This window comes from Argopecten irradians, chromosome 6 (assembly GCF_041381155.1).
Source record: "Argopecten irradians isolate NY chromosome 6, Ai_NY, whole genome shotgun sequence".
NCBI classification, from domain to species: Eukaryota; Metazoa; Mollusca; class Bivalvia; order Pectinida; family Pectinidae; genus Argopecten; species Argopecten irradians.
Window position 1 is genome coordinate 9,771,485 of NC_091139.1, and position 23,160 is coordinate 9,794,644.

The 23,160-nt window shown below is 33.3% G+C and overlaps 1 protein-coding gene across 2 annotated transcripts; it reads left to right on the top strand.

Moving 5' to 3' along the window:
* The first annotated feature begins 20 nt into the window (after positions 1-20).
* On the top strand, positions 21-23,001 carry LOC138324930 (sterol carrier protein 2-like). Of its 2 annotated transcripts, none has more exons than XM_069270182.1 (17): positions 21-154; positions 4,045-4,102; positions 4,707-4,778; positions 5,181-5,245; positions 6,537-6,600; positions 7,292-7,356; positions 10,533-10,723; positions 12,670-12,756; positions 13,353-13,503; positions 14,483-14,534; positions 15,017-15,112; positions 18,234-18,341; positions 18,897-19,050; positions 20,129-20,222; positions 20,849-20,975; positions 21,111-21,187; positions 21,776-23,001. In XM_069270182.1, the coding sequence occupies exons 1-17, from the start codon at positions 77-79 to the stop codon at positions 21,869-21,871; spliced, it is 1,635 nt and encodes a 544-aa protein (XP_069126283.1). In that variant the 5' UTR covers positions 21-76; the 3' UTR covers positions 21,872-23,001. The 2 variants fall into 2 exon arrangements, with proteins under 2 accessions (XP_069126283.1, XP_069126284.1); XM_069270183.1 differs by lacking the exon at positions 7,292-7,356 and adding an exon at positions 7,408-7,472.
* Positions 23,002-23,160: the final 159 nt, after the last annotated feature.

Consider the following 23,160-nt stretch of genomic DNA (forward strand, 5'->3'; position numbering starts at 1 on the left):
TAATTTGGCGCAGTAATTTATGAGGTTGAGGTCACGTCTGAAAATAGTTCGATCCGGGTCTTCAAGCATCTGCAAGATGGCAGCCGCAGCAGTAAACACAAGCACGAGAATGGTGTCAAGACGTGTTTTTGTGGTTGGCGTCGGAATGACCAAGGTTTGTTCAGACCCACAGTATTCAATAGCTTAATTATTCACAATTTTCATATATCTGGTAATTGATACAGTCAATTATCGCTTAAATTATACGAAAGGGGTGGAAGAAAGTGCACTGATCTTTGGACCTTGCTTCTGTAGAGTCGTAGTTTATACTGTACAGTAGTTTGTAGCTATCCTGAGGACCGATGATTTGAAGGTGTTTCTTTTGGTTTGATTTTCAACCAACGTTCAATAAAGCCACGGAAAACCATTCTGTTTTTAATGACATTACTAAGTATAGGAGCGGAGAAGAATTATAAGTGCCAGGCCATGAAGTTGGTTAGTTGATCGACTTAATGTGATATTGTAACGTGCAACCTCTCAATTTAGACAGAGCTACCTGCTCCAGAAGCGATTGGGATCCCCGACTACCTGGTCGGACAGTTGATCAATATTTACAACAATATCAAAAATAACTATATACACAGTACAGGCTTGGACAGTGCCTCTGTCCTACTTAGCCACCCGTCGTACTTACGACGTGTACCGCGTCCTGCGATATGCACGACTCTGCCTAAGTGTCGTGCCCACTAACACTGGCTTTACAACTCGCCAGCAACCTTAACTCACTACAACCACGTGTCTCTAAGGACCACTACCACAGTCCCTACTCCATGACAAACCCTGGCAAAACTGCCAGTACAAGCCGGACGTACAGTGTCCCGCTCCGAGGTTAACTTATAACCTGTCACGGCTGTGACTAACCCTGGCACAACTGCCAGCACAAGCCGGACAGTGTCCGGCTCCAAGGTAAACCTATTACCTTGTTACTGTAGTTAATAACCCCTGGCACGCTTGCAAGTACGCGGCTGACGGACAGTGTCCTGCTCTGAGGCAAACTTATCTACAATACCTCTGACACACACTTATCACGACCACCAGTACCAGTATGCTGCTGGTCTGAGCGTACCAGTGTAGCCTTTTCAGGTAACCCCTTATGCAGGAGCTACTGGCGTACCCAGTACCTTTCACACACCGACACCACCCCACAACGTGCATGCCACCAGACTGCCTTTGCAGGCAACTCCTTATTCAGGAGCTTCCAGCGACAATACGCAACATACCGTTAACCAATGTAGCCTTTTCAGGCAACCCCTTGTTCAGGAGCTACTGGCACAGCACTTTGTAAAGTGGCTTACCTGTTGTCGTTGAATAGTTTTCGATCTCAGGCGTCCTCAGCAAAAATCCAACCCAATGTAATCTATCTCACTTATATTTATTTCGGGCCTGGAGTATTAAACATTCGTGACGCTGATTTGCATATTACAATTAAACGATATAAAATAAGGACTGCCCTTTTATCTATCTCCCGTCAAACTATTAAATCAAATAATTCTGTAGAATCATGAAATTATCATTAGGTGTGATCGGCAATTATCACTAATTAAATGTCCTATTACAATCAAATATAATTAGTAGAGTAACAAAATAACATATGTACCATACGTTTACCTAACGTAGTGCAAAGCGGAATAACTCTAATAGAAAATAGAAAACTCCGTCGTAAGGGACGTAACTCTAACCGAAAATCATCACATCATTAACACCTAAGATTATTTTAGGACAGACTCTCCTATATTTTTATTATGAATGTAACACATTATACTGACAATGAGCAAACTGGTCATACCACTCCCTTTGACTAAGCTTTTTATATTTTTTGCAATAGGGCATCACTCAAATTTGTATAATTTACTGTAAGATCTTCAGGAACCTTAGCTGCAATTTGTAGCTCAAAAGACTTTTAGACAGAAAATGGTATCATCTTTAGAGCTACAATTGGAGCCTATTACTGCTAATGGAGCAAAGTAATGATTATGCAAAGCATTATAGAACCTTTAATTGCTTGTCATCTTACTTGTTCGATATCGCTTACTTACTAGGCAAAAAAAATGAACCACATAAATTATCAAATTCCCACCGAGGCATTATTTTTTTACGTAATACATATGAAGGTCTTTCTGGGAATGTTTACGGCAAGTCAAAAATTGTGAATATGACGTCGTGTGAGTGGTACGGTAGATATTAAGAATGGTAGTTATGTTTGTTTTGGACAAAAAAAATATGTAATGCATGTATACGCATAAAATAATTGGAAACCTACAAAAAAGTTTAGAAAACTGAGCCTGAGCGATTTTCGAAGGCAGCGCTCCACTACAACACATAGGGACCAATTCGTACCCGGCCGAAAGGTATAGCAGGCTGGGTACGTATATTCGTTCTACAGGAACCTGTGACCTCTGAATACTTTTGAGCTACCACGGTTACTGATATCAACGTTAACCTAGTCTAGTCATATAGTACTGACATACTCAATTCTTTGCCAAACTGTTAAAGTTTTAGCTTGACAGTTTTACAACTGAATAGGAGAAAATGAATTGATAAACAACCTGACCTGGATTCATGTTTCATCAACATTCCTGAATTTTAAGGATTTTCTTGAAAATTCTTCATAGACAAGCATTATATATAGTAATCAAAGTTAAGCGGAAAATCTTAAGTTAAGAGACTTTCCTCAGCTGTACTATCGTTTTTCCTATGAAGAGTTTTGAGTCTTATTGATAAAGTCTTAAAAGTATAAACTGATCGATACATTCTTATGTTTATTCAGTTGTAAGACTCCCACACCATTTTTTATTTTAAGTTGTAGTAGCAAAAGTGAACTATCTTGGCCTAAACAAGGTTAATTAGAATATGGAATGAAATTAAGATGTGAGCATCCACAAAATGTGAGTCTGATGAAATCAATTGTGATTTTTCTGTCCTATTAATATTCCAAAAACCCTTTTTTTAGATGGCTTGTTGAGTTAGTAAGTAATAAGGCTTTAAACATCAAATATCTAACTCATTAATGATAAACAAAAAATAAAATATTATTACTGTAACAACCAATTATAATTTGTTTAGAAATTTGAAATAATAATTTTCATATGACTCTTGAGTCAATATATGGGACAATTATAATCTCACTGATCTACACATACAGATTTTAATCAATTTCTATATGTTATCAACTTATCTGGTTATATCAGTGTATCATGCTATGATATGGTTTGAATAGACAGATTGTGATAATGATTACAAGTATAAAGTTGATTTCATGTTTGAGTTGAAGATACAAAAATATTTATTTTATCAGTGATAAACATGATTTATATAAGTAGTTAATATATTAGAAAACTTTCTATAGTTTACATCTTGGTTTCAGAGAAACAGCAAGACACATGACGTCTATCTTGTTAAAGTCTCAATTTTACAGTAAAGGGGAATGATCCATTACATCAAGGGTTAAATTATCTCCCCTAGACTGTACAAACAGACTTGCAGCAGCACTCATCCATATCCATATATATATATAACATGTTCAATAAGAAATTAAACATTTGTCAATTTGATTAGTGTAAAACATACATTGGTTGTTTTAGCATATCCAATGCGCGCTAGCTTCAATATGCTAGATGATTTGGCAGTATATTCCAGTGCCATGGACAACCGACTAAACAATAACAGTAAATCAATTAGTTCCAATGATGTACTGAGATATATAATTATAAATACAACGCTTCAATCCATTTTAAAATTATAATTACATTATAACTTATTTCTTTTATTTCTTTATCTCCTGTAAATTCTCACACTGGCATGAACCCAATGACCTCTTGTACTAACTCTGAAAATACTGTCATCAGAGTTAAAGAGAATACTATTGTCTGAGCCTGACTGCCTGTGTAAACATTTGAAATCATCATACATTGGGTTTAGTAGCAACATGAAGTTAATGTGCAATGGCAATATAAATATTTCAAACAATGTGGGACTTATTGGTAGTTTCCTCTCATTTTTTAACAGTTTGAAAAGCCAGGACGCAGAGAAAATTTTGACTACCCTGAGATGGCTAAAGAAGCAGGTAAGTAAAAAAAATTTGCAATTGCTACTTTTTAAATTTTGAGGATACAAATTGAATTAAAAAAAAACAGAATCAAAATAAGATTCAGAAGATTGCTTCAAACAAGACAAAAGAAAAAAAATACAATCATGTTTATTAATGAGAAATACATAATTATGAATGTTTCTCCTCTGAATATGGATTCTGCGACTGAATGGGATGCTTCAAAAAGCTCAAGAATCCAACTCATTAAATATTTTGAAATGCTGTGTCCCTCAAATGAACAGAAGTATACAATACTTATGTAGTTATGTCCCTTGGATAAGAAAAACAAAGTTTTGTGCCATTAAATCTTTAATTTGTAGAGGATATTCTGACTACTGTCTCGCTTTAATTGGATTGGCTGAAATATGAAGAAAGTCATGCATTAAATGTTTTTGTAATTTTTATATTTAAAAAAAAAAAAAAAAATTGTCAAAGGTCAAGTTCCCCGAAGCATTTTGAAGATTTTATTTACTGATGTTATATAACTTGTTTTGGTGTATTCATGAATACACTGTGCATGTACCGGTATTTCAAATATTGGTAAAGTCAATGATGTCTTATTAACTCTGTACATTTTTAGGAACTAAGGCACTTCAAGATGCTGGGATATCATTTGAAGAAGTCCAACAAGCCTGTGTAGGATATGTGTATGGTGAGAATAATTTATATAAATTTACTAAAACAGTTCGTTAAAGAATTAAGATATTTCAATCTGTCATTTTATATGGTGCTATATATAAAAGTAATGATGCCGCTGGCTTAACAGAAGGAGAGCAAATATGGATTTACAGTATTGATATCTGTTTTGTCCCTTCCAGCTTCCATATATGGTGGCTCAGGAATTGATGTCTTACATAAATTTCTTGTTTCTAGGTTTCTTTGAACAAATATATAATAATAAATTCTTGTCATACATTACTGTGTGTCTGAGTAAAAAAATGATGATTAGACTTCGTTCAATTTCACAAAAGATGCATAATGATATTGAAGAGCAGTTAGCATTATGTAACCTATCATAGTTTCATTGAAATGGTAATCAAATGTCATGTTATAGGTGATTCTACCTGTGGACAGCGTGCTGTGTACCAGCTTGGTATGACTGGAATTCCTGTCTACAATGTAAGTAGATCAATCGTATGATTCATTGTTGGCACTAATTCTAATTGTCTTGTTATAGTGTAGTGGAGCTACATTATAACTCAAATTGTTAACTGTTCAATCAAATTTTCAAAAAGGTGTCAATTTCATGAGCATTGAGCCCCATAGCACATATTAACAGCATCATAACCAGGGGTGTAAAAATCCACTAGCCTGACGCCCATGGCTACCAAATTTTCAGCTTAGGCTAGTGGAAATTTTAGCAATACTAACCCGGGGCTAGTGACTTTTTCAAAGATATTTCAAAATGAAAAACATGAAAATTAAGTCAAAATAACACTTTTAAACATTGTAATTTTATGTAATATTCGTATCTAACTTTAAGTCTTAATCTGGAGTCATGTTGTCTAATTTATTGACGACTGTAGACAGGTAAAGTAGACCTCCCGATCATCACAGTGAATAGTGATGCATAGCATTTCATGTGAAAGTTATATACTAGATACCAGATCGGATTAACAGAAGTGTAACCGGATAACCGTACTATTTTGTAGCTGTAAATGCCAACTGGTTAACCGGATCAGATTTACCGAATCGTTACCAGATAACCGTACAATTCTGTAGCTGTTTAAGTAATGCTACAGTCGTACATCGATGCCATGAATTTGTCATACTTCGTCTGGATTCCACAACAATCGTTTATATCTTTCAGGAAACACTAATTTGACACAAAGAATTATTACTTTGAACTAGATTTATTTTGTTTGTTTTGATAAAACCATGACGGTGAATGGAAATCGCTGTTCTATTTGGTCTGTTGTCTCATTCAGAACTTTTTTTGCTTTCTCAGAGTTTTAAGTTACGCCGTATATTGATGTATTCCTAAACTTTGCAAGTATCATGTAAGAATAAAATTCAATTTGTTCAAGAAGACTGGAATTCAAACTTGTATCAAAGCAGTGTCACTTGACGCTAAAGCATTGATAATACCATGAAGTGTTTGTGCATACATTCTTTAATGGGTTGGAGCTATCAAATTGTTTTGTGGGTAGAAATATTTTTGTTTATCTTTTGAACCATTGAGACATTAATGTATGGATACTTTTATTGCTTTATTTTCTTGGTTCCATTGCAACAATGAAAGCTTCTACACACCTCAAATTTCTTGTTGATGTGGTATTAATCTTAATACATTAACTTGTTACCTTTAGTATAATCCTCTGAATATTTTGATTTTCTTTACCTGTCTGAAAAAATAATAGATGTTTTAGCTCAATATATGCTGAAGATACAACATTATTTTTCGTTTTAGGTGAATAACAATTGTGCTACCGGATCGACTGCCCTAGTCATGGGGAAGCAACTCATCCAAGGAGGTAAGCTGTTTTAAATCATAGGTAAATAGGTAAATTTTGTATAGGTATTCAGTAACCTTTTTCCCCTAGAGAAATGTTTATTGTATTTTTTTCAATTTCATGTGAATATATTTTACAAACAAAGAAAAATATCCTTTATGATAAGTAGTACATATTTTATAAAGGAAAACAACATTTTCCCAAGAAGAAAATCAAATCTATCCTATTTGAAAATCACAATAAATGATTATATAATCTCCATCGTGCAGGATAAGCAAGCTGTATCCTGATGTTATTATTTCTGTGACACTGTGACTTCTATGTAACTAGGAGATAATAGTTTGATGTGAAGATTGGCAGATGTGTGAAAATGTAATTTGTATTCCCGAAAGACAATCTTTATATTTGAACTTGTACTTATGTGATACTATGATTCCTATCTGTAGGTCTAGCTGACTGTATCATGACTTTAAGATTTGTAAATGTGAAAATGTAGTTATTATTTCTGCAGGACTAGCATACTGTATCCTAACTTAAGGATGTATACATATACAATATTATGATTTCTATTTCTGCAGGACTAGCATACTGTATCCTAACTTAAGGATGTATACATATACAATATTATGATTTATATTTCTGCAGGACTAGCATACTGTATCCTAACTTTAGGATGTATACATATACGATATTATGATTTCTATTTCTGTAGGACTAGCTGACTGTGTCATGACTTTAGGATTTGAGAAAATGAACAGAGGGTCTCTTGGATCAGTTGTAAGTTGTGTGAATTGATATATTTTATATGTAATGATGTCTTTTACTCAGGATTAGCAGATTGTGTTCTGGCACTTGGATTTGAGAAAATGTTTCGTGGATCACTCAAAAAATTTGTGAGTTTACTCTTTATTTAATACCTTAATTCATATCAAAGTGTATCCCAGAGAAATCATGAAAGATAAGCAAAGCCATACTAGACATCCTAAGGTGACACCTGCACTTCAAAACAGACTTATGGAAAACAATATAGGGTGAGACAGGGGAGATTACTCTTTAAATGAAACAAAAATTATCATTGCAAGCAATTTTATCCAAAAAGAATGTAAAATCTTCCTTTAAACTACTGAAACATCTGATAAACTTACTGTTTACAGAAGCTTATAATCTGCTGTTTGTGTGTTTATCTTGCTAGTAATGAAAAGTTGCAAGAGTGTTACTCATACTTGACTTCAGTTTTTACCTGTAGCTCTGTTAAAGTGTGCAATTTTAACCAAACTTGAATATGATAGTATCAATATAATTATTGGTCATCATTAGCACCACCACCTCAATATCATCGTGTACCACAGGATTCAACCCTGGATGTAGAATACAGTCGAAACTCGTTATCTCAAAATCGCTTGAGTCGAAATTCCGGTTGAGTCGAATTAATTTTCAAGTCCCGTTTTTTGTCCTTCTTTTCTGTATGTATTTTAAGATAGGATGACTCCAATTTCGATGACTCGAAACTCCGGTTGTGTCAAAGTCAATTCCTGGTCCCTAGAACGGATATTCAACGAAAAAAATAGTCGCTATCTCGAATTTAATTTTAGTCAAAATTTTAAATAAAAAAAAAACAATTACGTAAATATAACATTGATACAAACAATTGAAATTCACCTGTGGTTTGTCGTAACACGTGATTGGTTTACCTGCACATATCGCGATCGGTATTTGCAGATTCAGGCCTATGGGAACATACTACAACAATGACTGCTAATTAATAATTGTTTAATAATCCTCTCAAGTCTGGCTTCCTTATTAGTGTCACTTTACAATTGTGACTTACCTGTACATAAACACGACGTGTGTTTACACAATCGCACTCAGCGTGGCTCGATCAGCGTGGCTGATCATGACCGGAAGCGTGTTTGTTTAGGAATCATTAGAAACGAAAGTGTTTTCAAAGGTTTGTATGGAATGTTGATAGTGCAAAATAATTTAACAAACCCACAATGTTAAATGTTTAACTAGTCGTTGCAGATGTACTAGTATCTTAGCCTACAGTAGTCATACAATGTATTTCTTCATTGGTATAGAAATCTACTTTCGTTTCATTTACCGTAAATTATATTAACCGGTAGAAACGGAGAGTGTAGTCTGTTCACGGTAGGTGAAAACTATTGTTTATTTTACTATTTCGAAATACCATTAAATGCTGAAATAAGAAAGATGTTTGTTTTTATTTGTTCAGGTACTACATTCCGCATAAGTTTGATGTATGAACCATTGAAGTCAGTATACGTATAACCACCGGGAAATCAGTGTGCATGCCTTATAATTGTAATTCAAATTTTTAATTTACAAATGTATTTTTAAAAAAATCCCAAAACATCTGAAAACATACAATTAAAAAGATTTAATACAAACCTTGTAAGTTGGAAAATCACGATAATATACTGATCACGGTAATAGGCATGTACCCGGCTGTCATAAGATATAAGGACCGTTGAAAACCTCGTTCTAACCAAACCTAATGGCATTACGTTTGAGTCGAATTCCAGATGAGTCGAACTATTTTCGTTGGTCCGTTGAATTTTGAGATAACGAGTTTCGACTGTAACAACATGCATGTCTATATTCCTATTACATCCTGTCCTATCCCGACATCATTTGGAAGTGATGTCTTTAAAATACAGATATTGATACCCATGTCTGTCTAGTTAAATTCCATTTAACTAAGATATATTTTGAGTTATCAGATGATAATATTGCCTGCTGTTCACCATGATAAGTGTTCAGTTTTGTTAACATTCCTCATGTGTTCCCTCGCACACTCCTGTATGCTTTTGTTTGCATGCTTTAAAGATGCTCCACCGCTGACAAATGGTATTTTTTTCACTATAAAAAACAGGAGCAGACGATTTAGTATTTTTGTCCAGTTACAAAAGTTACTTACTTTACACCATTACCACCATTGGAAAGTTTGAGCTTATAATTCTACTTCAAGTTAAAAATAAGAAAAATAATTAATTGCATCCCGAAAAAATTCCGTGACACTATATCCTATATGGAATGAAGTACTGATTGCGCTTGCACCAAAGGCGAAATAAATTATTTTATATTATGTTTTGTGTTAATTAGGCATATATATACACGATTAAACACCAGTTATTGTTCAAATGATTAACATCATTTATACTCTGTCGGCGGTGGAGCATCTTTAATTCTTCAGTCTGTTACATATTTCTGAATTCAAGATGATAACTACCACCACCATCTTGAAAACACATTTTGAACTATTAAGTCTGTTACATATTTCTGAGAATGACTTGATATTGTATCCTGTAGATTTAACCTCAAATCAGGGTTATCAAATATTGGAGAATCAAGCAAAAAGGTATAGTGATCTGTTAAAATAGCAGCCCTTTTGATTACCCAACCATTCAGTTTCCTAACACTGATCCTTCAGACTAGCCAAAGAAACCATTAATCTCTATCAAATAAGCAGTAGTTCAATATTTTCATTTTCAGCTTGCTTGTCAAAACCTGGGGAGCTTATGGAATCATCTTAGCGTTAGTTAAGGTTTTAGATATGATGCAAATTGTAATAACGGACTCAAATTTCTGCTTGGGTATAGGTATTACTGTTGTTTTTGTTTTTGGACAAACATTTTATGGATTAATACGAGAAGTTTGAGAATTCCAAGTTGCCCAAGAACCAATTTATTTAGTATCGAACTTTTCCTGTAAAACTTACATTGATTTCTGACTTTATATAGGATCACATACAGGGTTGTTTTTATAGATATAAAGAAAAATACAGGATTTTGAGAATTTCTTATAGGTAATAATGTACTCTCATGATTTAGCCCTTAGATTTTTAAGGGCAAGCTTTGCTGTTCTCAAATAGATCTTGTTCATATATTGTTTGTACCTATTCAATATTCGCTGTGTGATCATCCTATTTCCAGTTCACTGACCGTACCAACCCAGCAGACAAGCATGTCGCTGTAATGATGGATATCTATGGGTTAGAGAAAGGTCCAATGGCAGCTCAGATGTTCGGAAATGCAGGACGAGAACACATGCAGAAGTATGGTACCACACCTGAACACTTTGCCAAGATCGCCTACAAGAACCACAAACACTCGACCAATAACCCGTACGTTTACATTTTTGATAAGCAATCAGTGTAGGGAATGACAAAAATAATTGCTGAAGACTAGCATCTACTGGCATGAGTTGTTTTATTCAATAATAAGATATATATACAACGGGATAATGCAGAGATTTATATTACTTGCCAGTATTACATCTGTTTTGAAAGTCAACTTGGGCCAACATCAATATGTTTTCTTAATGCTCATTGTTGTTGATGTGGTTTAGATATTTATATGACAAATACTGATTATCTTTATCACACATTTTTTGTGGGCTCTTTTCTTTGTTATTTTGAACTTCCAGAGTTGGAAGAAATTTTTGTGGTTATGGGACAATTATTAATGGTTTCACAGCAACCATGAAACGAATGATAGGAGAAAGAATGAATACCATACATTTATTTTACTTGAGTATATTATGAGAAAGAATGAATACTGTATATTTATTTTACTTGAGTCATGTATTATTTTGACAATGTTCACAAAAAGCTGTGTACTTTCAAAAAGCAGTTGTTTTATGTGTAATATACTATCACGTCGTAATGCTAAGCTTTTATTTATTTGTCCAGAAAATGTTTTCAAAAAAACTTGGGCCAAAATCAAACAAATGTTTTCCAAATGCTCATTATTGTTGATATGGTTTAGATATTTCTATGACAAATACTGGGTGCACACCAAACCATTTTTTGTTATCTTTTTTTTTTCAACAAAACTTCCAGTATTGTATCTGTTACCGCATAATTTTAAGATTACATGGTTTCATAGTTTAAAAATTAATGATACATGACAAAAAGCTCCCTATTTCAAAAATTTATTTTATGAGTATATTAAGCAGCGTGAGCAATAGACAGACCACTAGTATGGGAGCTTATGGAATCATTTACTTTTAAAAATTTCAAGATAAAAGTGAAAGTTAGTGAACCCCAAAGAACACGAATTTTAAGTTTGTGTATGTTAGTGAAAAAGAATAATTTTAATCCACAATCCATGTAATAAAACTAAGTTACAGTGCTATAAGAAAAAAGTTCAATCACATTTTTATTAGTCCAACAATAAAAAACCTTCAATTTTTACCCCTAGACTGGTATTGTAGCTCACAAATATTTTATGGATTGAATAACGTACGTGTAGGTTTCCAGTCTACACAATTTTGTTTTATAACTTTTCTGCAAAAAGCACAGTGATGTGATGTTATGTAAGACATTCAATACGCTGTTGTTTTAAGATTAAAGAATCGCTAAGGATTTTGAGATATTTCCTATGTAGGCAGCTAAATGTAAATGAACCACCTAAAAATAAGGGCAAGCTTTGCTGTTCTCAAATAGATCTTGGCAAATTTACTAAGATTCGCCTACAAGAACCACAAACACTCGACCAATAACCCGTACGTTTACATTTTTGATAAGCAATCAGTGTAGGGAATGACAAAAATAATTGCTGAAGACTAGCATCTACTGGCATGAGTTGTTTTATTCAATAACTAAGATATATATACAACGGGATAATGCAGAGATTTATATTACTTGCCAGTATTACATCTGTTTTGAAAGTCAACTTGGGCCAACATCAATATGTTTTCTTAATGCTCATTGTTGTTGATGTGGTTTAGATATTTATATGACAAATACTGATTATCATTATCACACATTTTTTGTGGGCTCTTTTCTTTGTTATTTTGAACTTCCAGAGTTGGAAGAAATTTTTGTGGTTATGGGACAATTATAATGGTTTCACAGCAACCATGAAACTAATGATAGGAAAAAGAATGAATACCATACATTTATTTTACTTGAGTATATTAGGAGAAAGAATGAATACTGTATATTTATTTTACTTGAGTATATTTCATTCATCAACACGAGTACTACAAAGGAATTTCAAGATAAAAGTGAAAGTCATAGTGAACCTCAAAATGAAATGCAATTTTCAAAACCTCTTTTGATTTTAGGTATTCCCAGTTCCAACAAGAATATAGTTTGGACACCATCAAAGAGTCACCAAAAATCCACGACCCTTTGACTAAGTTACAGTGCTGGTAAGAATATTTCTTACACTGTCAATTTACTAACACCAACAATTCATGATTTTTTTTGGGATTATTTCTAAAACTGGTTTGCAGCCCTCACAATTTTTAAGACTTTTTAAACAGACCAGGTTGTTCGTCTTCTACCTTAAACGTTTTTGCACTGGTGTCATCTGAAAGATGTCTATTTTTAATGTTTGTCAAATTTAATCAGGTGTGCAAATGTAGTTCTTGGTATTGTTTTTATGAGAAACGTCTATAACTGATTTTATTTCTTTGTTACTTTAAATTAAATTATATAATTATTACTGTATGTGATATGTTGATTTATTTGCTGAAGGACCAGTGTTGTAACTACAACTAGATAACTATTTTCCATATTAAAATTCTATTTTGCGTTGTGTTATTTATGTTTTCTGTTCTGTAAGATATTTACATGCATGATTTTTTTTTTCACCTGATGTCTATAGCTATCAATCACTTTTTCAGCGTGATATTTCAGACCTACATCCGATGGGTCTGCGACTGCCATTCTGGCCAGTGTCTATGGCCTCTCTGTTATCGTCTCCCCATTGTGTAATGTTTTTTTTCCCACTATGATATTTCAGTCCTACATCCGATGGGTCTGCAGCTGCCATCCTGGCCAGTGAGGATTTTGTGATCAAACATAACCTCCAGTCCCAGGCTATTGAGATCCTAGCCATGCAGATGGCCACTGACCTGCCCAGTACATTTGAAGAAAAGAGCTGCATGAAAATGGTACATATTTCTAAATAGTTCAATAGAAAGTTACAACTGTAGCTACATGTACAATAGATAGTTACACCAAAAGTTACATGTGAATAAGGGTTTTTCCAGAATTACATGTGTAGGGAGTGGGAGGCATTCTTTTTATCGCCCATTTAAAATAATCAATTCAGCTTAAATTACCACTCACCAATTTAGTATTGTTTAAAAATCCCCACTATGCATGTTTTTCTTTGACTCATTAATGAATATAATTATTGTAACCACTGGAAACTAGTCTCGATCAAATAAAAATTAGAAATAAATTAGGGCCACAGTTGCCACCATATAGAGTTATTTCCCTTGCATTACAACACCAAACAAAAGAAGGTAAAATGTTTTTTATTGTTTCAAAAACAACTTATAGACAGTATTTGATTGTTTTTAACTTGTTAGTAATGAAGGTATGTAAACATACATATTCTGAGTTTTTACAGGGAGCCAATACCCATCACCCACAAAGTTTGGTTTTTTTTTTTTTTTTTTTTTTTTTTTTCAATATATACTCAAATTTAAATCTCATGTCCCCCTCCCCCCCCCCCCCCCTAAACACACATTGTGTTGAACAACCCTAACAAAAACAAGTGTGATGTACATTGAAATTTAGATGACCAGGAAGATCTAGTACAGTATTTAAAAATCCATTTCTATGATATCAAAGCATTCTGTCACTATTGTAAAACTCTCTGTTGGATATCTGGTTTTGTACCATTAACATTTGTGTAAACTCTCTCTAGGATATCTGGTTTTGTACCATTAACATTTGTGTAAACTCTCTGTAGGATATCTGGTTTTGTACCATTACATTTGTGTAAACTCTCTGTAGGATATCTGGTTTTGTACCATTAACATTTGTGTAAACTCTCTGTAGGATATCTGGTTTTGTACCATTAACATTTGTGTAAACTCTCTCTAGGATATCTGGTTTTGTACCATTACACTTGTGTTTTAGGTTGGGTACGACATGACTAAGACAGCAGCTGACAAAGTCTTTGAGGAAGCAGGTCAGTTCAATAAAAGTTGATAATTAAATCTGCTCTTAATCATAGATAAAATAATTTAAATATAGTACTAGAATTTGACCATTCATTTATGGGGCCGCGGTGGCCTAGTGGTTAAGATTTCTCGACATATTACCACAAGCTCTCCACCTCTGGGTCGTGAGTTTTAATCCTATGTGTGGCAGTTACCAGACACTGACCACTGGTTGGTGTTTTTTCCTATAGGTACTCCGGGTTTCCTCAATGAACCCAAGGAAGTGACACTAATAAAACCCAAACCCATTCCTTTATTTTAAGATAATTAGATGTAAATACTGAAATTGATAAATAGCCATTGAACCTGTCTGTTTTGTCAATCTTTAATAAACATCTTCGTGTGTTTTAACTTCTCAGCAGTAACCTTTGTTTTAATATTGAAAGAGAAAAAATTCTTCAAAGGGATTGACATTCAGTTTGACATAACCAGATATTTATTTCTGTTACAGGACTTTCCCGTGATGATGTAAATGTTGTGGAACTCCACGACTGTTTCTCCTGCAATGAGCTGATCACATACGAGGCTCTTGGACTATGTGAACCAGGTATGTGACTTAACATTGATCTTTGAGGTTAACGTTTAATGTAACCAATTCATTTATCTATATTGTCACATAATTTTGCACACACCTCAGTCATGCCTTTCATTTTCTTATTCTTTCCTGACCAAGCACCCAAGATGGCCACCATTACCTCTATGGCTGAAAACATCCTGTAATATTTCTGTTCTATTTCATGGATTATGAAGAAATTTGGTGGAAGGGATAGAAATATTTTAAAGATAAAAGCATCTCGATATTTTGTTAGTTTAATGGCAGCCAATTAGATTTAGGTTAGAATCAAAGTCTTTCTTTGTTTAAATGTTCTGTTATAATGCTAGGTTTACACTATGGTCCCGACTACCCTGCAGGAAGGGTGTATGATCCTAACGTCTTCCTTGACACTGCCTCACTTTCATCCTCTTGTTGAGGCCTCGTCCTTGGGAGGAAGGCTCTGGGTACTGTCCCCTGCCCTAGACATTCTGTCGGCTTGTAATATTTCCAAGCTCGATATACTATGGTAGTAAATACCTGTAATATCTGGAAGCAGTCCTTTCCCTACCCCAACAACCCAACACCTATCAAAACTTGTCCAACTGACCACGACTGACATAGTTCCTATGGGATAAGCAAACATGCACAAACAAGTGATTATTTGCCAGAAATACCTGTTCTTTATTGCTGAATTTTGAACCTTCTTCTGTGATAGCATAAATTTCTTACAGAGTTTAAACCTAATGTTTTGTAGGCAACTTCTGTAAAACTGTATGACAGATCATTATTAAATCTATGAAAACCTACGGGGTCTCATGATTTTACTGTGGGACACATTAAAATCCCAATATCTGTATGTATCTCTCCGATTTTTTTCATGATTTAGAAGAATTTTGAAAACAAATCCTTTTGTAAATTTTTCAGAGACAGGACTAAATCAAAGTCAAGATGAGCGATAATGATTTGGAAATGTTTGATGAAAAAATGAAATGAATAAACATTGCTAAGTGGGTCCTATTTTTCAAACAAGCTGGAGTTAGCCAACATTGTAACATTGTTGCAGAGAACATCATGTAATGTAATAATCGTAACTTCTATGGCAACCAGTTTCAAATGAAGGCATGTTTACAAAAATAGACTTTCAACAACTGCTGTACCAAAGTTATTAAGAAATCATTATAAATATTCTTTGAAATAATTTAATTTCAACTGCATTTATAAACACTAACAATATTAGGGTCAAATCTAACTTTTTGTTGCTTGTTACGGATTTAAGTGTAAAACAAGGTTGCACACTTGGACAACATATCGTAAACCAACTTATTTTTGTGTGCAGTTAAATTTTGCTGATTTGGTGGGCGATAAGAAATTTGTGAAAATAAATCGCCGCAAAATTATCTAAAATACAGGTGAAATAGAACGCCTGTATTCTAGATTGTGAACTTAATCTCCTTGAAAACGTCCTAGATCATTTGGTTTACATTACATGTGTATATCAGTGTACAATGATAACGGTACTGCTATATAGCTAGTGTGGGTGATGATGATATAACGCTCTGATACACACCATGTAAGTGTATAAGACAAGATGTAGTACATACTGGTAATATATTTGGATTTCAACATCAGACTCATAAACTATTCCAGTGAAATATCTACCACATTAACCACCTCCAAAACCCAGATATTTAAACGTTGATTATGCTAATTACAGTTTTATGATAATTTTCAAATCAAGATAAAGCAATCTCCTGTTAAACTAACTGAGCAAATATAAAAGCCTTAAGTATTCCATCCTCTACCTACTTAACCAGTTTAGGGAAGATAAAAAAAATTACAAGTTTTGCAGCAAATGAAAAACTAAATTTAATCTATTAAAAAGGTAATCATATGAGTAAGCTATTTAATTAAATTAAAAGGTAATCATATGATTAATCTATTTAATTTAATTAAAAGGTAATCATATGATTAAGCTATTTAATCTAATTAAAAGGTAATCATATGATTAAGCTATTTAATTAAATTAAAAGGTAATCATATGATTAAGCTATTTAATTAAATTAAAAGGTAATCATATGATTAAGCTATTTAATTCAATTAAAAGGTAATCATATGATTAAGCTATTTAATTCAATTAAAAGGTAATCATATGATTAAGCTATTTAATTAAATTAAAAGGTAATCATATGATTAAGCTATTTAATTAAATTAAAAGGTAATCATATGATTAAGCTATTTAATTAAATTAAAAGGTAATCATATGATTAAGCTATTTAATTAATTAAAAGGTAATCATATGATTAAGCTATTTAATTAAATTAAAAGGTAATCATATGATTAAGCTATTTAATGTAATTAAAAGGTAATCATATGAGTAAGCTATTTAATTAAATTAAAAGGTAATCATATGAGTAAGTATTTAATTAATTAAAAGGTAATCATATGATTAAGCTATTTAATTCAATTAAAAGGTAATCATATGAGTAAGCTATTTAATTAAATTAAAAGGTAATCATATGATTAAGCTATTTAATTAAATTAAAAGGTAATCATATGATTAAGCTATTTAATTAAATTAAAAGGTAATCATATGATTAAGCTATTTAATTAAATTAAAAGGTAATCACATGATTAAGCTATTTAATTTAATTAAAAGGTAATCATATGATTAAGCTATTTAATTCAATTAAAAGGTAATCATATGAGTAAGCTATTTAATTCAATTAAAAGGTAATCATATGAGTAATCTATTGATTCAATTTAAAGGTAATCATATGATTAAGCAATTTAATCAAATTAAAAGGTAATCATATGATTAAGCTATTTAATTTAATTAAAAAGGTAATCATATGATTAATCTAATCACCTTTTGAACAATTGAAAGACCACTAAAAAATGTAAATTATTTCTAACAATACCAGTATTTTAGCATAATTTTTGAGTCAGGATCTTCCATGAGTAGAATTTATTTTGTTTCTACAATGTTTCTTGTATGTTTTTACACCAATAGGATGATGTAAGAGTGGACAGAAGTAAAGATTGATAACATGGTTTATCACCATTATCTCTAGTTATCTAGATGTCTTGACTTACAAGGAGTGTGTTCTGGACTTTGTACATTGATGTGTTATAGGGAAGGCAGGTCAGATGGTTGATAATGGTGATAACACATACGGTGGTAAATATGTCATCAACCCAAGCGGAGGACTCATTTCCAAGGGACATCCACTCGGGGCTACAGGTTAGTCTTAACACTGGCCTATATAACAAACATTAGTGTCAGAAGTATGAATGTTGAATTGTATCAAAGGAAAAATCCTGACATCATAGATTTCTTACAAGGATGTCAGAGATGTTTTGTTAGAAAGTTTCCTCCGTTCCAGAAATTCAGTAATCAGAGATGTTTTGTTTGAAAGTTTCCTTCGTTCCGGAAATTCAGTAATCCTGGATATTTTATTAAGTGTAAAAGGATATTCTCTAATGTCTTGGATCTTAACTTGAATTTTGTGGAAGTGTATCCCTAAAGGAAAACTATTATTTACCCTCCAACAATACCCCAGGATTGGTGACAATCATTTTGTCAACATTTCTAAAACAGGAACTTGAATTATGAATTCACATATATCAAGCAGTTTTGTAAGAAAGTGTTAATTATTGGACAGGTCATGAGTTTGTTCAATATTGATTTAGTATAGAGAGTCGTAATACATATATTCTATGCATTCAATATCACTATGGGAACCGTAATTAGCCGATTATCCTGTGTGACTAATAATGAATCTTAATTATTTACCAGGTCTTGCACAGTGTTCAGAGTTGTGTTGGCAGCTTAGAGGAATGGCAGACAAACGTCAGGTTAACGGAGCCAAGATCGCTCTCCAGCACAATCTAGGCCTCGGAGGAGCAGCAGTGGTGTCCCTCTACCGACATGGCTTCCCAGAGACGTTGGGGTGAGTTAACACTCGCATCAATCATAACACTTATACTAGCATTTTTCATTTGTTTGTCTGTGTAATATCATGTATACCGTATTTTCCGGACAATAAGCCGCACCTGTGTATAAGCCGCACTCCCGACTTTCAGGGGAAAAGTCACGGCTTATACTCCGGAAAATACGGTAGTTAAGTTTTCGTCATTGCTTGTCACGTTATAAACACTCATATTTTGACCTAGAAATCAATTTATCACTTGTCAAAATGAGGTGGCCACTGAGACCACTCTCTTCAAACTTGTGCTTACAAACTACTCTACGTAGTCTCGACCACTGTCTTCAAACTTGTGCTTACAAACTACTCTACGTAGTCTTGACACAAGAGAGAGAGAGCTGGTGTGTCATAGAACTTGTTGTGGCTTTGTACTTAACTGAATTACTGTGATATGATAAATAAATTCTTATCAATGACATATACTTTTACTTTTATACTCATGCCAAATCTTATTGATGGTATAAAATGAACAATAGATATTGCTTGTCAAAATACTAGTAATTGTTAAAGTGAACAGTCGGGCAAGGATGGCTAAAGTTGGTAAAAATGGTGAGAATGTAACCAGTATAATTTCTTATGAATTGGAAAAATAAAATCTCTCGTCAAAATCTGTCTGCGTACGAAGAAATTAATTTAAAGTATGGAAATTCTTAAACGTCCTCCCGGCTCACTATGTCCGTGGTTACATTTCCATGCAGCCTCGCTTTCAATGCTTTCAACTTTTCTTTACTTTAATGGTCAGAACTGGGAAACTAAGCAGAACTTGACCGTCATATTAATATGTGAGAACTTTTGGAAGGCCAATGAACGCATTTAGACTGGTTTTCTTTGCCCGACTATTCACTTTAAATGAATTACACACAACCAATTCCCTGCAAACCTTACACTTTACTCATTTGCTTTAAATCTTATCTATTTAGAAACAAAGGTTACAGGAGAAATGTGATTATCTTCTCAATTTCATTATATATATGAAGTTCTCTGTTTTATATTCCTGAATTCTAACTCTGATCCTTGAGGTAATGTTGTCTCTTGTCTACAGCAAGTCTGTACAGTTTGCTCCAGCCAGCGCCACATCCGAAGGAGACTTCAAGTCAGCAGTCATCTTTAAAGAGATCAAGGAAAACTTGGACAAGGTAGACAATTTTAATCAAGTTCTCAAAACAGCAAAGTCATTTTACCAAATTACAAACTAATGGTGACTGGATAGTGAGACAATGATATTAGTGGTGACGTTATTACAGGAAGAACCAGTTTAGTGATGTCAGAATAGTAAGATAGATATTTAAGGTTAGAAACATTGCTAATTATTGGTTCACCTTCATCTTGTTCAAATGAATGACCTTGATCTTCATTCAAGGTCACAGAGGTCAAATAGGCTAAAATATTTTAATTACTTATTTTTATTAATCAAGAGGCAAAGGGGCCTCTAATGTGCTTTGGCATGATTTAAATTCTTATTCGTTTTATTAAGTATGAACCATGCATGATTACCAGTTTGCAGGTGAGCAATTCGGGCCCCATTGGGCCCTTGTAATGATTGATGATTTGATTTATTGACATTTAAAATTTTGTGTAGAATGACTATTAATAAAATCATTTGAGTGAAATTAATTCTACAATTGCTTCCGATATAAAGTAGTGCTGAGGAGTCTGTATTTTTAATAAAGTTTAGCTCATCATATTTAAGATAAATGTTAGTGTTCATGATTACGTCTGATGAGGTAAGCTGTAGAAATATCAGTGGCATTATTATTAACAGGATGGTGCAATGTTTGTAAAGAAGATGAAGGGAATCTTCTGTTTCAAAGTGAAGGGAAAGAATGGAACAGGAGTGTGGGTTGTGGACGTCAAAAATGGAAATGGCTCTGTCAAGTTTGGTGGCGACGGTAAGTTACTCAAATCTATTGTCTTGAGGAAATGTTATTATTGTCAATGCTTTTTCATCTGATGTCATAGTACAACAGTACATCGCGTCATCATTCAATTTCCTTGTGACCCATGATTCTGGTTGTATCTTTCAGCAAAGGGAGACGTGACTATTATCATGGAGGATGAGGATATGTTCAACTTAATGCTTGGAAAGCTGAACCCTCAGCAGGTACAGTTATATACATTATAATCATTGGACAAAGTGTGAAAAATGTGAGGTAGTGTGTGAAATAATGATGAGAGGTAGTGGGTGATTCAACTCTCATCCAGTCATGTGATATTCTCTTACCTATCTCTCATCCAGTCATGTAAGAGACCACTCTCCATTAAGATTTCCCTTGAGTGTCATCCAGTCATGTGATATTCTCTTACCTATCTCTCATCCAGTCATGTAAGAGACCACTCTCCATTAAGATTTCTCTTGAGTGTCATCCAGTCATGTGATATTCTCTTACCTATCTCTCATCCAGTCATGTAAGAGACCACTCTCCATTAAGATTTCCCTTGAGTGTCGGCTTAGAACAAGTTTGACTGTATTAAAAGAAAGTACCCTTTTATTTGCACTTCCTTGTCACGCATTAATGCTGCATTTGTGTCTTTGGCTAATATAAAAATAGCATTCTGGATCCTTGATAATGTAATTTATGTCCAGAAAAAAAAATACATCTTGGAAATCTATAAATTTAAGCTCTTTACCAAAATTAAGAATTATATGGACTCAAGATCAATGGATATAATCATATGACATTTTTTTCAGGCATTCTTCCAAGGAAAGCTCAAGATCCAGGGAAATATGGGACTAGCAATGAAGCTTAAAGAGTTTGAATCAAGAGCAGGGAAATCCAAACTGTAGATGTAGAATATGGACCAGGACAATGAAAACCAACAAACTCTAAGTGCTACTGGAAGCGTTTTATACAAAAATCTACAAAGTGTACTGAAACTGTGATATTTTATTATAATATTTAGACACTATTTATATCTGAAACTATCTATATTAAGCAGTCAAGTGAATCAAAACTAAGAAGATCAGAGTGATTTTATGCTGTGGATTCATACCAGTTATTGATAGTAAAGGAATGAGGCTCGGAAAGCAAAAAAACAAAAGTTGTACAGGGTCGTTGTAATGCATGGAAGGAAAAATATAACTGGGTGGTCTGCCCCTTGTTATGATGAAACAATCCCGATATTTCTGTTGGTCGCTTTTCTTTTCTCGTTATGTTTTTATGATTTTTCATTTTATGGTTCAGAATAAAAGAGGTAAACAGGTAATATTCTTATATTGCCACGGTATACAATTGACATCATATAAACTTATTCTTGAGATTGAACTGAATTGTGGATTATCAGTGGAAATTACGCCTCAAACTCAACAGTACAGTATTAATCTACCATTCCTTACCTACAATATTCATATTAAATATATTGATGGGAAAAGTTTGTAATGTGTTGTTTTGTTCGTCAATTTCTGTTAAATTTTTTTGTGTTTATCAAATGTTTATTAGGTGTTACTGGATAATTAACAGAAGTTTGTATCCTTCATTTATTTCTGTTTTGTGTGGTGAGGAGCTCTGGTATAGAGTATTTAGAAAATAATGTACCATCTGCCTTACTCTAGATATCTAATTGATCATCGACAGTGTGATTAATGTAGTTTGGTATTGTCACTAGAGTGCATGTTACCTGTTCATTTACAGGCACAGTTCCTCTAGGTAGAATAGGATGAAAGATATTTATACGAGTTTATACATGTATATACATAGAGACTAGTCTCTCAATAAGGATATGGAAATTAAATGCATTTTGTGAATGAATTGGGTTTGATTTATGAATGAAGTTAATGATTGTGTAATTTTCGACAAAGCAGAGAGTAATTGAATTTGAATATATGGAGTTTCATTTTTTGCTCTTTTTTTTTTCTCTTATCATTCAGATCATGTCAAATATTGCAATGAGAAAAATAAAATTAATTTATAAAATCAATTGAACTTTTTTATTGTACATGAAAATGTAGATATCAGTTGATTTTTGAATCATTGCTATCATTTTAGCCTAATTGCATTAGGGTGCAACCATGATTTTGAATAAGTTAGTACTACAGTGAAGTCACATAAGTATTCGTTACTGTTATTTCCCCCTACA